The sequence below is a fragment of the Pyrus communis genome, chromosome 3, assembly GCF_963583255.1.
Source record: "Pyrus communis chromosome 3, drPyrComm1.1, whole genome shotgun sequence".
In the NCBI taxonomy this organism is placed as follows: Eukaryota; Viridiplantae; Streptophyta; class Magnoliopsida; order Rosales; family Rosaceae; genus Pyrus; species Pyrus communis.
This window is the reverse complement of record NC_084805.1, coordinates 2,058,438-2,075,264: the sequence shown is the minus strand read 5'-3', so window position 1 is coordinate 2,075,264 and position 16,827 is coordinate 2,058,438. Positions and strand designations below refer to the sequence as shown.

Sequence of the window (16,827 nt, the reverse complement as noted above, 5' to 3'; positions counted from 1 at the left end):
ATTTTGAAAGAGTTTGCTTAAGTGATTCATAACATGAAGGGTTCTAATAAGTAAAAATCTCTGTGATTCGAACGCGAAGAGTTTTGAGTAAGAACTCCTACAAATCTTTGAGTAGTAAAACATTCTTTTGAAGTTTTGGGGTCGAACAGTAAATAAGAAAAAGATGTTGGTTAGAAAAAGATGGCGGAAAGAAATGCACGCACTCGTCTCGGCACTCAGTCTGCAGCAGAAAGATGGAGCCGTGGGAGTGCCTCGCTCTTCTGCTGCGTTAGAGAAGGCGAGTGAAGAAAAAAAGACGAAGGCTGCTTGAATCCAGCCAATTATGTTCCGTTGTCAACTCAACTTTGATGACCTGGAAAGACGGATAACTCTACCGTGACCTGTATTGGGAATACTACTGATGTGCAACTCGTACTGTTGATTAAAAGGAGTGGTGTGCTTATTGTCCAGTCCAGTTTCCCCTGAAATCTACAACCTTATGCTATCTTCAGTTCTAACAGCCTAGTTCTTACTCAAACTTGGATCATGTATGACTTTACCCTTCGAACTCCAATTTAGTTTTAAGCTCCTAAAACTTTCATGTCATGCAGGGTGTTACATTTTGCTCTCAAATATATACGCTATGAACAATACATGGGAAAATATGACAAATCTTAGGACTTTGATAAAGGGGAAGGGGTTAAAGATGATGCCCGCAGAGCTTGATTGAGGCGAGGAGTGATATCTGTGGTTTTGTTGCCGGAGATAGATGATTCTGATCAGATTTATGGATTGCTGGGAAAATAGGGTCGAAAATGAGAGAGGAAGGTTATGTTCACAATGTAGATTTTGTGCTACATGAGACGGACGATGTTTTGTAGATTCCAATGTTCCGTGTTAGTTTGTGATTTACAGCTAACGATGATTGATTTGTTAGCTGTAAGCAGGAATGATTCCTTTACTGCAAGAAGCTATAAAGTTTGTAGTACCCAAATGCAAATTATCTGCTTACATTAAGAACATAGATAGATTACAACAATGTAAATGGTAAATAGTAACACACTCAAAATTTATAGGGTGCCTTGGAGTAGGGACTATCACACATGCGTTTTGTGAAACCTTGTCACTGTATTTTTATTTTCATTTTTCGGCTAAGAAACAAAATTTGTCTGACGAATTTCCGTCGGCTAGAAAAGTAGACGACTAAACCTTATTTTGTTCGACGAATAAATTTCGTCTGAAAGTGGTTTTTTTGTAGTGAAAGCTTTACACAGGAGATTGGAACATTTAACATGGTTAATATCGCATTATTTGCCACTTAGTATTACTAGTGGTGTTCCTCCTCATTGATAAGTGAGATGTCATAGGTTCGATTCTCGCCAAAGGTAAATTTGAAGTACATTATTGTTAACCCATTGATCTAGCCCACTCCTCCACTCCCTTAGATCATCTCCAATCCTTGGGTTAAAACCTATAGTTTTTAGAGTAAATTGTAGTAATAGTCCCTCAACTTTAATCAAATTGGAGCAATGATCCCTCAATTAAAAATCCATTACCATTGGTCCATTAACTCATCAAAATGTATAGCTATGGTCATTTTCGTCAAAATTTTGTCAAAATGAGTTATGCTGAAATGACCTTTGCTACAATTGGGGTCCCTTAACTTATCAAAACTTGTAGCTATGGTTCTTTTCGTCAACTTCATCAGAATTTTGTCAAAATGAGTTATGTTGGAAGGACCATTGCTACAATTGGGTTAAAGTTGAGGGACCATTTCTCCAATGGTGTTAAAGTTGAGGGACCATTTCTCCAGTTGGATTAGAGTAGAGGGACTAATGGTAATGGACTTTTAGTTAAGGGACAATAGCTGCACGTTTTGATGAGTTGAGGGACCAATGGTAATGAATTTTTAGTTGAGGGACCATTACTCCAATTGGGTTAAAGTTAATGGACAATTGTTATAATTTACTTTAATTTTTAACCCAGAAACATGTTTTCTGCTCCAACCCTTCTAGGTTAAATTCTTAGTTAGAAATTATTAAAAAATGAATTTAGGATTCTTAAAGTAACTAATTTAAAAAAAAAAATAAATTATGTAGACTATCATAATTTAATTTTATGAACATTTAAACCCAAAAATATTTAGATTCCGATTAATATTGAAAAATCACTAAACCGACATCGTGAAACTCATGAAATACTATGAAAGAATATGATTTTTTTATTATTATTATATTAGCCGTTGAAATTAAATTTTGACCATTAGATTTTTTTTTACCAGGATATTTGATCATATTAGATCTTAGCCATTGAATTCAATGAATTTATAAATATAAAACTAAAAAAAAAAAAAATAGAAATAAATGGTGGGCCAACCCACTAACACTTTGGGGGGGGGGCGGGGGAATTGTGAGCTAAATTTGCCCAAAAAATGAGTTTTTGGTTAAAACTCATATTTGACCCAAGGGTTGGAGCAAGTTAGGGTATGTTTAGAATCTAAGTATATTGTATTCAATTGAGAATTTGAGGGATTTTAATTATTTTAATGAATTTAGGGGGTATTCAATTACGAGTTTAAGTGATTATTTGAAATTTAACGTGCATTCAATCAGAATTTTAAGAGAGTTTGTTAAATTTTTAGAAATTCAAGTGTATTCAATTAGGACTTTAAAGAAATTTATAGCATTTCAGGTGTATTCATTTAGGATTTTATTTTAAAGGATTTTAAAAAGTTAAGGAATTTGAGGGAATTTGAGAGATTTCATAGTACAATTTAAGCATTCACAAATTTCTCATCCCCCCCCTGAGATTTCGAGGGAATTGAATTAAAATTTTTCATGGAATCTCTACAAATCAATTAAACTTCCTTAAACTCCATGGATGTATATATCCATTAAAATTTCTCAATTGAATACAACCCCCCCTAAAATTTGAGTTTTACTCCAAGGGTTGGAGTTGGACTTAGTGTAGAGAATATCGTTTGTTAAAAAAAAAAAAATCGCATTATTTTGGTTTAATTTCATTATCGGGTTAAAGATATGAGTTCCTTGATTCATTTAAATGAACTAGAAAGTCTTGTTATTCATAATGTTGAGGACCCGATAACAACGTGATTCGTTAACGGATCATGTCGTTTCGTGTCGGGTTAACGGATGACATAAGAAATTGTCATATGTAATGTATAGATATGGGAAACAAAATCTTATCGGGTTATTAACGGCTGACTTAATAACAACCTAACTCGTTAATAGGTTGACTTGAAACTTGTTATTTTCATGTTGTTTGTGTTGGGTTAGCAGGTCGTACAAGAAATTGCCAGGCTTATAAATGACATAAAATGGAATATGTTGTCGTATCATTTGTTTCGATTAATTACCATATTTGAAATTTGTAACTGATGTATGCATGTGTAACTTTCACGTGAAACTTCTTTAGCTGATATATGATTGTGTAAATTCCTCTCTCATTTCGCATGAAACTGATGAAAATCTTTTCTCATTTCATGCTGAAATTTCACGCTGAAATTTCTATAATTGATATGCATATGTAATTTCCACTCTCATTTCACGTGAAACTGACGAACACTTCCTCTCATTTCATGTGAAACTTCTGCAACTAATATATGTATGTGTAACTTCCTGTGTTATTTCATGTGAACCTTATGGACATGTTGTATGTGGCTAAACCAACTTTACTACGACCATCAATTTTATCGCCCAAGTTTTCTATAAAATACCTCACAAACCTTCAACATAATATATGATGTAAATCATGTATTCTTTGTCAACAAGTGTGTAGCAACAATGGAGGAAAAGTATCGAAGCGCCAAAGCAAATACAGAGAGAAAGATAGGAGGGAAACTTTTTGATTGTTTCTTTTTCATTACTTTCAATTGTACACAACCTGTCTTATAAATACCACACTCTTAGCTAACTCCACCAATACATTTGTGACACATGGTTATATCCTCCACACACACATATCACACACTTATATCCTAACATTCCCCCTCAATCTTATGGGAGGTACTACCAAGCATAAGATTGTTACAATGAGAACTAAACAACGGAAAACACAAGCCTTTGGTGAAAATATCAGCATGCTGATCTGCAGAATTGACAAACTGCAACATAATGGAGCCTTGCTGAACACGTTCACGAACGAAATGACAATCGATTTCTATATGTTTGGCTTTTGAATGTAAAACAGGATTCGTGGCCAATGCCATGGCAGAGATGTTGTCACAGTGAAGAAGAGGAATATCAGGACACAGAAGATGTAAATCCTGGAGTAACTGTTGTAACCAAACCACCTCTGCAGTTGTGGTCGCCATAGCACGGTATTCAGCTTCAGTGGAGGACCTACTAACAGTATGCTGCTTCTTAGAACTCCACGAGATAGGATTACACCCCAAAAACACGACAAACCCCGTGGTGGACCTCCTGTCATTGGGATCACCCGCCCAATCAGCATCTGTGTAGGCTTTAATATCCAACAGACCAGGTTTAAAACATAAACCAAGAGACATGGAACCTCTGAGATATCGTAAAATGCGTTTAACAACAACAAAATGACTCTCGAGAGGAGAGTGCATGAACTGGCAAACCTGATTGACGGAATAAGCGATATCCGGTCGAGTAAATGTCAAATATTGAAGGGCCCCAACAATACTCCGATAAAGGCCTGAATCGAGAAAGGGAGGACTTCCATGATTAAGTAGCTTGTGGTTTGGATGACAAGGAGTAGTACAAGACTTGCTATCTAACATGTTGGTCTTCTTGAGTAAATCAGAAACATATTTGGTTTGATGCACAAATAAACCATGAGGCTGATATTCAATTTGAAGACCGAGGAAATAATGAAGAAGTCCTAAATCCTTCATATTAAATTCACTAGTCAACTGATGTATCACAGCTTGAACTTTAGTCTCATCATCACCACTGAGAATTATATCATCAACATACAATAATAAGACAACCACAGACTGTCCATCATGCTTCACATATAAAGAAGGATCAGCATATGAAGATTGGAAACCCAAGGTAAGAAGAAACCTGGTAAAACGTGCATTCCAAGCTCGAGGGGCCTGTTTAAGACCATAGAGAGACCTGTCCAATTTGCACACAAGTTCCGGGTGATCCGGATCAATAAATCCTTGGGGCTGACACATATACACCTCTTCATCAAGAAAACCATGCAGAAACGCGTTTTTAACATCAAGCTGTTTTAATCTCCATCATTTAGTTGCAGCTAAGGATAACATGAGCCGCACTGTGGTTGGCTTAACCACAGGACTAAAGGTTTCATAATAATCAAGACCTGCTTCTTGGGAAAAACCTTTAGCCACCAACCGGGCCTTGTATCGAGCAACGGTACCATCAGGATTGGTTTTGACCTTGTAGATCCATTTACAACCAACCAAATTCTTGTTAGGAGGAAGGGGAACCAACTGCCATGTTTTCTGTTTAACCAAGGCTGCCATTTCTTCGTCCATGGCAGTCCTCCACTCAATAGACTTGGCTGCAGCTGTGAAAGATTGTGGTTCTTTGACAGAAGACACATGAACCTGAGCAAGAAGTACCTTTTTCTTGAAAATGCCAGACTTGGACCTGGTTTGCATCAGATGAGTAGGAATCTGAGACACTGAAACAGGTTGTAGTTCGGGGACTTGAGAAACAGTGACATTAGGATGAATGTCAGACTGTTCCACTGATGGTGAACATGTATCCACAGAGGAAGAAGTGGAATCAGGGACAAGATCACCATGTCTTGAAGAGGAGGACTGAGTAACATTATGAGGGGCAGACATATGGGGAGGTATAAAATCAACAAAAGGAAAGGGAATAGGAATAAGAGACGGATGCTGAAAAGTATTAGGATGAGGAACCGAAGAGTGGGACACATGTGATCGTGAACTAGATGAATGCATGGGTACACTGGGAAAATGATCCTCATCAAATACAACATGCCTAGAGACAATGAGCTTATGATCTTTAATATCATAACAAATATACCCTTTGTAGTGAGCTGCATACCCTAAAAATATGCACTGTGTGGTTTTTGGTGCCAGCTTATTTGGTCTATATGGTTTCAAAGTAGGATAGCAAGCACACCCAAACACCTTGAGATGATCAAGGCGAGGTGGAGAGTGATACAAGACTTCAAAAGGAGATTGCATTTTCAAGACAGGAGTAGGCATGCGATTAATAAGATAAGTGGCTGTGGCACAAGCATGAAACCAAAATTTAGAGGAAAGGGATGCTTGCTGAAGTAGAGTGATGGCAGTCTCAACTAGGTGTCTATTTTTCCTTTCAGCCAACCCATTCTGTTCAGGAGTGTAGGGACAGGACATTTGATGCAAAATGCCTTTGGTTTTGAGAAACTTTTGAAAAACAGACCCAACAAATTCCCCACCACCATCACTTGCAACACTTTGATATTAACAGAGAAGAAATTGTGAATGAAAGCATGAAATTGAATGAAAAGATCACAAACGGCAGCTTTATTGATCATGGGAAAAATCCATGTATATCTGGTACACTCATCGACAAAGGACACATAATATCTATGACCTTCAATAGACATGACAGGTGCAGGGCCCCACACATCCGTGTGTATGACTTCAAAGGGTACATTGGATTTGGCTGCTACTAATGGAAACGACAATTTGGTAAACTTGCCTTTCAAACAAGAAATACATGTTTGAGGTATGGAATTACAAGGAAAGGAAATAGCTGACTTACTAAGAGCTAACTGAACTATAGAATTGGTTGGGTGACCCAATCTGCAATGCCAAAGAGTAGCATGCACTTTCTGTCCAAGATATGCTGTAGGTTGAAGTCTGGATGGTTTGAACAAGGGAAGAGGGTAAACGGCATTGTTACTCAGCCCGTGGAAGAGTACTTTGTTGGTGACCTTGTCCTGTATACACACAGAAAATTCATCAACAATACAGCGACAGTTATTGTCTTTGCATAACTGATACATAGAAAGTAAATGTTGAGAGAGATGCGGAACACAAAGCACGTTGTTTAACTGGAATTTATGAGAAGGAGTAGGAATACAAGATTGCCCTATATGAGAAATAGGTAAACCTTCTCCATTAGCTCCAGTGACCAATTCATTAGATGGATATGAAGAGAGGCTTGCAAATTGGACAACTCGGAGGTCATATGATTGGTTGCACCCGAGTCAAGCAACCAAAACTCTTGTTGTGGTGCAGAGGGAGAAGGATTGGTCCTTGCAGTGAAAGCCATAGGAGACTGAGCTTGTGGTGCCATACAGGAATTGTTCATATACTTGGAATTCATATGTTGCACAGGGTGAATCTGGGAACCAGACGGCTGAAACGGTTGAGAGTACATAGGCTGGGACATACCAGATGCCTGAAACTGCTGAGAGTTCAGAGGCTGAGACATTGCTGAATTTCCCCTATCAAAACATGTAGCCGCAGTGTGACCCACTCGATTGCATATTTGGCAACCACGTTGAAAGCAATGAAGCGCAGAATGACCCTTTTTGTCACAAATCTGACAGATTAGCAAAGGATTATAAGATTGCACCGAAGATGATTGAGGGCTAACATTGTGAAAATTAGCTTGAGCCTGAACATTTGTGGGAGAAGAACCCTGAAATCGAGCATTAAACTTCTGCCCTTTGCCTTTATTTTTGAAATTATTCCCCCTGAAATTATTATAAGTCCCAGACCCAGTTTGTGATACAAAAGCATACGGTCCTGGAAGAGGCAACTGCTGAAATTGTGTGTACTGAGGTACTTGACCCAGTGGAACCATATTAGGCATTTGAACCAGCTGTGGCATTTTAGGCATTGGAGCACCTTGCATTTTGAGAACCAGGGAGATATTGATAAGTAGAAGAGTTAGTACCAGATGTCCCACCAGACTCATACACAGAACCTGAATTAGTGGCATACATTGCAGTCATCAGTGGCTGTTTAAAGCCCTCTTCAAGTGTTGCTTCTTCAGCCTTTAACTGCGACCTTAGTTCCTTCAAGGAAACAAGGTTTTCTCTCCCTCGAATAACAGCCTTTATAGTATTGTACTCTGGTGGTAAACCTCTCAGAGCAACAATAACAATGTCTTCATCAGACATGTTTACACCAACCGCAGCTAACTGGTCTCTGCTATCTTTGATCCTTTGAAGATAAAGATCAATAGCTTCAGCCCCTTTCTTAATGTTCTGTAAATCAATCTTCAGCTGTACAATATTCGTTCGAGTCATGCTAGAGAATCATTCTTTCAAATTAACCCACATTTCCTTGGAACTGTGACAGCCGATAACACAGGATAAGGCAGCAGGTGACAAAGTAGCAGTAATGAGAGTCATCAAAGCTCTATCATGAATTTTCCAAACTTTGTAATTATCAGTTAGAGAGGAGGTATCAATCACAGTACCAGTAGCAGTTTCAATTGCATTATGTTGGGCAGGACAGGGAATAGACTCATCAAGAAATCCCATAATGCCATTGCCCTCCAAGAGCAATTCAATTTGAAAGTTCCAAGTAACATAGTTAGAATCATCTAACTTGACCGTAACAGTATTTCCAACACTCGGTATGAGGGAGGAAATAGGGGATTGAGTAAGAGCTAACTGTGTAGACATCACCATGATTAATCACCAACGAACAATCTTTGCAAGAACCGTAAGAAACCAATACTATCAACAATCCTTGACAAATCAGCAATTAACGAGTCGAGATAAACGATCAAAACCACAATCAACAGCAAGATTCACAAACATAAGCAAGAAATGAACAATCCTCAAGAAATTAACAACTTCACCGACAATCTTCGACAAATCAACAATCAACGATTCGCAACACTGTAATCCACACCAAGATTCTCAAACAGAAGCAAGAAATCAAGAAACGCAACTGATACCTTCAGCCAAAACGACTAATGGCAATAGTCTCCAAGAAACCCCAAATCTTAGGGTTTGAGAAGGCAACCGACTGTAACAAGAAGAAAACCGAGAGAACACTACCGAAAGAGCGACGAAAAGCGGAAGCACCGAGATCGGCAAGATCGTCAGACAACGGCGTCAGCCATGACCGGCGATGATACCATGTCAACAAGTGTGCAGCAACTATGGAGGAAAAGTATCGAAGCGCCAAAGCAAACACAGAGAGAAAGATAGGAGGGAAACTTTTTGATTGTTTCTTTTTCATTACTTTCAATTGTACACAACCTGTCTTATAAATACCACACTCTTAGCTAACTCCACCAATACATTTGTGACACATGGTTATATCCTCCACACACACATATCACACACTTATATCATAACATTCTTCACACTTATTTGCGCACCCCAATCTTAAAAACACTTACTGTATTGTAGAAATGGGTGTCATGGGAGAAACGACGCATAAGAGCCCATTTGTGATGCAACTGAAAGAACCCTAGGCCTCACAAAGCTTGTTCTATCAACCTGTAACCCAGTTACAAAGACTGGGATTTGAAACAACTAACAGGAACTGGATAGGACTTGAGTCATTGGTTGTTGCATGTTTTGATTTTCCTTTTCGTCAAATCATGAGCTGGTTGGTAGAATGCAAAAGCTTAAGCTCTTGAGTCTAAAGTGTACAATGGCTCACAAGAAAACTTTGGTTTGTGTACTGATTGGAATGAAGGATTTGGAAGTGTTCAATGTCTCTCACTGCACCTTTATAGACAACTTTGAGCATCCTGGCTACTCGTATATGTGCGAACAACTTGGCGAGTCAATCATTGCACAAGCCTCAACGATCAGAAGTTTCTTCTGTGCATAGATTGATGTGTGATTTGTGCGAGGGTGGACCGATGGAATAATATAAGTTGGCATGCGTTTTGATAGACCTTTTGAGGGCACACCATGCTTGCATGGTTCAACTAGTTAGTGACATTCTAAAGATGTATGAGCAGTCTGCTTTAATAGGAAAATTACCTTTTCATGCTGTAGCTAGTAGCTTGTGATTAGTTTGAATATTTTCTATCCGATTGAATTAAGGATCTATTCTATACATAGTTTGATAAAATTTTTTTTCATAGAGTTATGAATATATGGAATTTGAAATTGATAATATGAATGATTCTAATAATTAAAAATCTCTGTGATTTGAACACGAAATTCTTTGAGTATGAACTCGTACAAATCCTTGAGTAATAAAGCATTCTTCGAAGTTTTGGGGTCGAAAAGTAAATAAGAAAAAGATGTTGGTTAGAAAGTAAATAAATAAACCATCCTTAAGGGCTGAAAGAAATGCACGCCCTCGTCTGGGCACTCAGTCTACAGCAGTGTTGTTCTTCGCACTCAGTTGGCCCCTTCCGTCTCTTCGTTCCTGCTCTCCAGCCCGCTTTCTGGTCGCACTTGGGTATCTCTCTCTCTCTCTTAGTTCTGAGTGGGTAGGTATCGGATATGAACATCGATGATGGTTTAATGAGATTATTATCATGCGTTGATTTTGTGCTTCTACTTAGGGTTTGTTGATTTTTAATTTATTGGGTTTCAATTTGTTTGAATGATTGGGATTTCTTATGGGTTCGATTTTCTTCTCTCAAAATTTTCCGATTTGGGGTTTGTTCGATTTCCTCTTTGTAGTTGGTGCCTGGTGGCTTGTTTCTCTTTCACACACTCCAGTAGCTGAGGGAATTGGAAATGCTATTTAATTTCTATTCAGATTACCCATTAAGTGTTTGTTTAATTTCCTCAGGAAATCATACCTGCGATGTATTCTTCTCTTTCTCGACTGTCTTCCTCTCTGATTCAGCGGCTAGCTAGAACCCAATGCCCGGGCCGCGCCGAGCTCATCACTTCAAGGTCGTTCTCCGACTCTAGGATGCCGCCAGGCAAGTTCTTGTTCCTGCCTCCTTTTCTATTTCGTCCATGAATTTGATTACATTGTTGAGTGAATTTGATTACGTTGGGTTCCTGTTTTTGTTGCCTATGAATTTGATTACATGTTAAGTTAAATTTTTTGGGTTTTGAATCGCATTTTGAATACGGTTGCTTGTGGAATTATTTTGCTAAGATAAATGGCGAGTCATGAGGTTTGATGGGAAGGGAAATCAATTCTTCATTAGTGGTAATGTCTTGCTAATGATTGAAAATATATTGTGGGATTTACAGGGCACCAAGAAAATTTTCGAAATGGTTTCAATGCTTCTGAGAATGGAGAGAGGAATTCCAGGTCTATCAACTTTGTGAGGGGAGTAGTAGAGGAGGATGGAAGGAGCAACTTTTGGGGTTCTCAGTTTCCTCGATCTAATATAGAGCAAAATGCTGATATTGTCCACGTAAAGCTGATGAAAAACAATACCTTTGTTACTGTGACGGACTCGAAGGGCAACAAGAAACTTGGGGCCTCAGCTGGTTCCATACCAGATATGAAAGGAGGACCTAAATTGGCGAAGTATGCTGCTGAAGCAACTGCAGAACACGTTGGACGCATGTCAAGAAATTTCGGCTTAAAATCAGTTGTGATGAAGGTGAAAGGGTTTACTTATTTTAAGAAGAAAAGGCAAGCTATCATGAGCTGGAAAGAGGGCTTCTCTAGTTCCCGAGTGGGTCACAGTCCAATTGTATACATTGAAGATACAACCAGAAAGCCCCACAATGGTTGTAGACTCCCAAAGCAGCGTCGTATCTAAACCACAGTGCAGGTTATCCTTGAGTGGGTATAATACTTTGCTAGGGGGAAGTATTCGGTGAAGTAATGAGCTTGACCTAGTTGTTTTTTTTTCTAAAAAAATTTGAATTTCTGTCATATTGTGATGCTAATGTAGTCTTTTTGAAGGTCACCTTACTATGTTTTGAAGATGGTTGTTTATTATGATAAAGTAGTTGGTTAAAGAACTTATTCAATAATATTCGTGTGGAAAGTTTGGCTTTTTCTTAGTACTGGTAAAGAACTCGTGTTGAAGATAGTCTGTTTATCAAGTGTGAAAGACATTCGGATATTGCTTACATATATGTGTATTTTAGGTTACTAATGACTCAAGTTTAGGAAAGCGTAGTTCAGATGAGTGCTATAAACAGGTCATTGTATGTTGGAAGCCGGTCATACTTTGAATCAATTTCTGTGTTTCTCGTATGTTTGATGACTGAAATGTTTTAGGTTTGAGATGAACTACATAAACACAACCAGTATTATTATGTCATGAAAGTATAATGCATAAAATGTGGAATGCCTATGTATGTGGGTTTCTGGCTAGGGTATGGTTATATTTTCATTGTAGTGCACCCTAAGTCTTGGTCAGTATTGCTTAGTTATCAAGAGGGCTGGTTTACTTGACAAGATCAACGCAGCTTCATAGTCTTGCACGTCTAGCTCATTATTCTTCTCTTCTTTGCCAGATTTTGATGTTCTTTAAAAGCCTTTTCCATTGATGAGTGAATGATTTAAGATAGTTTTTCAATTGTTAGTTATTGTTCTTTTACGAGCCAAATGATTTTGGCCTCTCTTTGAGGTTTGGGCTCTGTTCTTAGCTTCCGGGTTCCTGTATGGAATCACTGCAGGGTTCTTGCCTTATTGTTTGTTTCGTCGATTTCTGTGATTTGTGTTTTCCTGGTCTGAATGTGTTTCTTGCTTCTGTGGCCACAGAACTCTGTTACCAAATTTCACTCAGATTTGGTGCAAACATAATTTGGACAACGAAGAAGTAGATTTTCAAGTTTAGCTTTCATACACTTACATTTCTCCAATGTTGATTTCATTTGTGCAACGACTGAAGAAATGACCGCCAATGACTAGTTGGCGACTATATACTTTGTACTGCCTAACGTAACGTGTAGTGTTTATTGTAGTGAGTTTATAGGCATGGGAGCTGTGAAGTGTTGCTTTATTTTGGTGTATTTTCTGGGCATAGAACATTTTAAGTGGTGTGTTATTTTCCGAGTAGTTCGACTAATGTGAACTGGAGATGTGGAAATATTTGAATGGAATTTTGGAAGTTACTACGTGAACTCTGCCTGGTAAGTTTATCTTATGTTGCTGGCCTTAAGCTTGGATAAAATAGGAGGAAAAGTGTGTCAAGTAGTCTACAGTCGACACTCTTTTTCAGGTCGAATTCCTACGACAATGGATCCTAAACTACGTAGTTGCAAATTTCCTCTATCCAAACTCTCTTCAAGTTTTTGTACATTTTTAAACAAGTTTCCCTGAGCTGATTAATTTTTTTTTCTATCTGCTTACAATGGATTTTCCTTTGAATTGCCGTCGTTTCTTAACTAATGCTTACAAACCATTTCACAGATTCCGCATCCATTTCCACGTTTATGTGCAGCTCTCCAAATTGATGTAAACACTCTCACGCAATAGTCAGTGATCCAAACATGTCTTTTTTGTGTCCTTGCACAAGTGGTACTCAGAGTGGTCGAAACGATTGGAATGCCCAGAAGTGCGTAGGTAGAGCCGGACTAGGCTCACATGACTAGAATTAGGCCATCTCCAACCGAGGGTTAGGTCAGAGGGTTTGTGGACCCTATGAAATTTGAAAGGGCTAAAGGGCTGGCAGCATGCAGCTAGCCAACCAGTCCGAGCTGGCCAGAAAATTAGAGCAATCCTGTTATAACCGACATGATTGCTTAAAGAAAATTTTAAATTCAACAGTTAGCTAACGCCAGCTAGCCGTTATTTTTTAACATATATTTTTTTTTACAGTTTTATTTTTTTTATTTACAAATTTTTTCCTATAACTTTTTTTTTTTTTTTCTATAACTTCCTATAACTTCTATTTTACAAAATTTGTTTCATATTTTTTTTTAAATTCCATTTTTTCCTATAACTTCTATTTCAGAAAATTTGTTTCATATATTTTTTTAATCCTATTTTTTTCTTATAACTTCTATTTTACAAAATTTGTTTCATATATATATATTTTTTAATTCCATTTTTTACTATAACTTCTATTTCAGAAAATTTGTTTCATATATTTTTTTAATCCTATTTTTTTTTTATAACTTCTATTTTACAAAATTTGTTTCATATATATATTTTTAAATTCCATTTTTTCCTATAACTTCTATTTCACAAATTATTTTTCATATTTTTTTTAAATTCCATTTTTTCCGATAACTTCTATTTCGCAAAATTTGTTTTATATTTTTTTTAAATTCTATTTTTTTCCTATAACTTCTATTTTACAAAATTTGTTTCATATATTTTTTTTTTAAATTCTATTTTTTTTCTATAACTTCCTAAGCCATTATACAACATTATGTTGTAGTTTTTAAATAATAAATAATAAATGTTGATGTCACTTAGCCGTTGGATTTGAATTTAAGTTGTAGTTTTTATATAATAAATTATGTTTGGACTTATGACACTCGGTTGGAGATGGTTTTTTGTGACCGGGTTAAAACGAGCCCTATGACCCTCGGTTGGAGATGGAGACAAATATAGCCATGTACTGTTCATTAAAATATTAATATCTTGGAGGGCCAAAGGGATAAAACGAACCCTCTGGCCAGCCCTCGGTTGGAGATGGCCTAAGTCGAAATGATTGGAATACTGTAAAATGTTAATAACTTGTTCATTCCAACTCCAACTTAGGCATCGTTTGAGGCTTGAGCCTATGCGCTTATGGACTCGAGCTCTATCTAATTAGTAAAAACTAGTTGTTTAGTCATGTGATCATCATGACTAAGGTATGTCTTTTGAGGCTTGATTCTTCAGTGTAATTCGTGTCGTTAGTAAAATGCTAAGGAGACTTTCTCAAAGCCAGACTCTCTATAGATTCTCCCTCACCTCATCATTTTGGCACAATATTTTATAATATTGGCACGAGAACTGTGCCAAGAACATGAGATGACCAAGAATCCATAAAAAGTTCTATTTTCAAAAGAATCTCCTTAACATTTCTTTGGAATTTATCGTCCCCTCCATCAATACGATAAAGACAAAAAATACTCGAAAGAAATGTCGTTCAAATTAGCACCAAGTAAACTATTCTATATTTTTATTACCAATGAAATACATGGTGCGCTGAACAAAACCAGATAACACCAACATGATTAATTAAACGCTCAACAAGCATTAATTCACTCTGAGAGATGAAAGTTTTTTGGATCGTAACCATACAAAATAGTTGAATTAAACATGATGCAGAATTAAGAAATTTTTAATTAATTGATCATTATTTTGGTTTAAATTTTGAAGAAATGTTTCTTTCCTTGAGTCTCTTCCTCTTTTCTCTTTTGACTTAATTTTGTTCTTTCTTTGCCTCGTGCTTCTCATGCTGTAGCAGAAACAAGAAACGAGAGCATAAATAAAGGTCAAACTTTTTATTTTTCAATATCTAATAGATGAACAATTATAAAATAAAACTATCTTATATTCTCCTGATGAATTTCAGACAGCAGAAAACTATGGATTAATTAATTCAATGACATTTTGGTGAGATTTGGCCTCACGACCTCAAGTATATAATGTAGTCATTCAGATTATTGATCTATTAAAATAATTTGTCAGCTATAGAAAATTTAATCTCTCCAATTTTTTTTTTTTTTTTTTTTTTAACAAATATGGTGATGCTTATATCGTAACATTTCCACTATAAATTATTTAAGGGGAGAGAAATGTTAGAACTTGAATGCAGTGGGTTGAAGAGTCTTAACCATCAGAATAATTAATTTAATATAAGGGTAATTCTTAACCCGTTTCTCTTTAGCGTGCGTACTAATTAATTGTAAAAATATATCCAACTCATACAATTTAAAAGCACGTTCTAATTAATTAAAAGAAAGTTTTAATGAAAAATCCACGTTATTGTTTGCTTTAACGAAAAATCATACTTTTACACTAAAAAGTCAATCATAGTACTATTCACTTTATCCTTTATTTTGTCTTTATCATTAAAACTTAAAGTTTTCAAACCATTTTCATTAGTTTTCTTAATTAAAATCATTAAAATAATTAGGGGTTGACATATTGATATTGTTACGTATCAAGGGCTAAGGCATAAGCGCCAGTACGTAGCAGCAGCAAACTAATTAAGTTCCTCAATGGTCACTCGACTCATTGTTTCACTCAAGAGATTTTTTAGTATGACTAGCACACGAGATGATATATCACGTGCTATTATACAAATGGTAGGATATGTGTATTAAAAAGTTAATAACTTAAAAAATAAAATTTTCCATCATTTATATAAAAACACATGATGTACCACCCGTGTTCCCGTCACAATAAAAAATTTCTCATTTCACTCCTGTTGCTGTACCCTCCTCTGTCACGCCCTCCGTGTCCTTCTTCCGAGTCATCATCATCAGATTTTATGTACCCGCGACGCCCTCCGTGTCCTTCCTCCGAGTAATCATCAGTGCTTTCCCCACCATAGCCACCTCCGCCGCTAGTACGACGTCCTTTACCAGAGTAATCAGTGTTATCGCTGTAGCCACCGCCACCAGTACGACGTCCTTCACCAGAGAAAGCAATGGTCTCGGTAGCACGACCTCCGTGTCCTTCTTCCGAGTAACTATCAGCGTTGCTGGCCCCGCCGTAGCCACCTCCACCAGTACGACGTCCTTTGTTAGAGTAAACAGTGGTCTCGTTGTACGCAGCTCCGTGTCCTTCTTCCGAGTAATCATCAGTTTTGCATTCTCCATAGCTGCCTCCACCAGTAAGGCGTCCTTCACCAGAGTAATCAGTGCTGTCGCGGTAGCCGCTGCCGCTACGACCCGGTACGTGCTTGGGAAGAGTAACCGGTAGTGGAGTCGCCGTAGCCACCACCAGACCGGGCACTGTAACCAGACTGAGACTGAGAGTAAGATGAGGTTTTTTCGTCTTCTTATTCATCCATTTGGCTGGACAAAAGGCCACGGCTGCACTACTCTTGATCAACCATAGTT

The 16,827-nt window shown here is 37.4% G+C and overlaps 1 protein-coding gene and 1 pseudogene across 2 annotated transcripts; one reads left to right on the top strand and one right to left on the bottom strand.

Annotated features, from left to right (window-relative positions):
• Positions 1-10,236: 10,236 nt before the first annotated feature.
• Positions 10,237-11,867, top strand: LOC137728926 (small ribosomal subunit protein uS11m-like). 2 transcript variants are annotated; one of them, XM_068467732.1, is made up of 3 exons: positions 10,237-10,351; positions 10,691-10,826; positions 11,107-11,867. In XM_068467732.1, the coding sequence occupies exons 2-3, from the start codon at positions 10,706-10,708 to the stop codon at positions 11,625-11,627; spliced, it is 642 nt and encodes a 213-aa protein (XP_068323833.1). In that variant the 5' UTR covers positions 10,237-10,351; positions 10,691-10,705; the 3' UTR covers positions 11,628-11,867. The 2 variants fall into 2 exon arrangements, with proteins under 2 accessions (XP_068323833.1, XP_068323834.1); XM_068467733.1 differs by having other exon boundaries at positions 10,262-10,382.
• Positions 11,868-16,159: 4,292 nt separating this feature from the next.
• LOC137727599 (uncharacterized) lies at positions 16,160-16,823 on the bottom strand (annotated as a pseudogene).
• Between the last annotated feature and the right edge of the window lie 4 nt (positions 16,824-16,827).

Bases quoted from the DNA above. Each gene is read 5' to 3' on its own strand.
- LOC137728926 (XM_068467732.1), top strand. From the start codon at position 10,706: ATGTATTCTTCTCTTTCTCGACTGTCTTCCTCTCTGATTCAGCGGCTA. The intron at 10,827-11,106 runs GCAAGTTCTTGT...TGGGATTTACAG, and splicing joins CGACTCTAGGATGCCGCCAG to GGCACCAAGAAAATTTTCGA.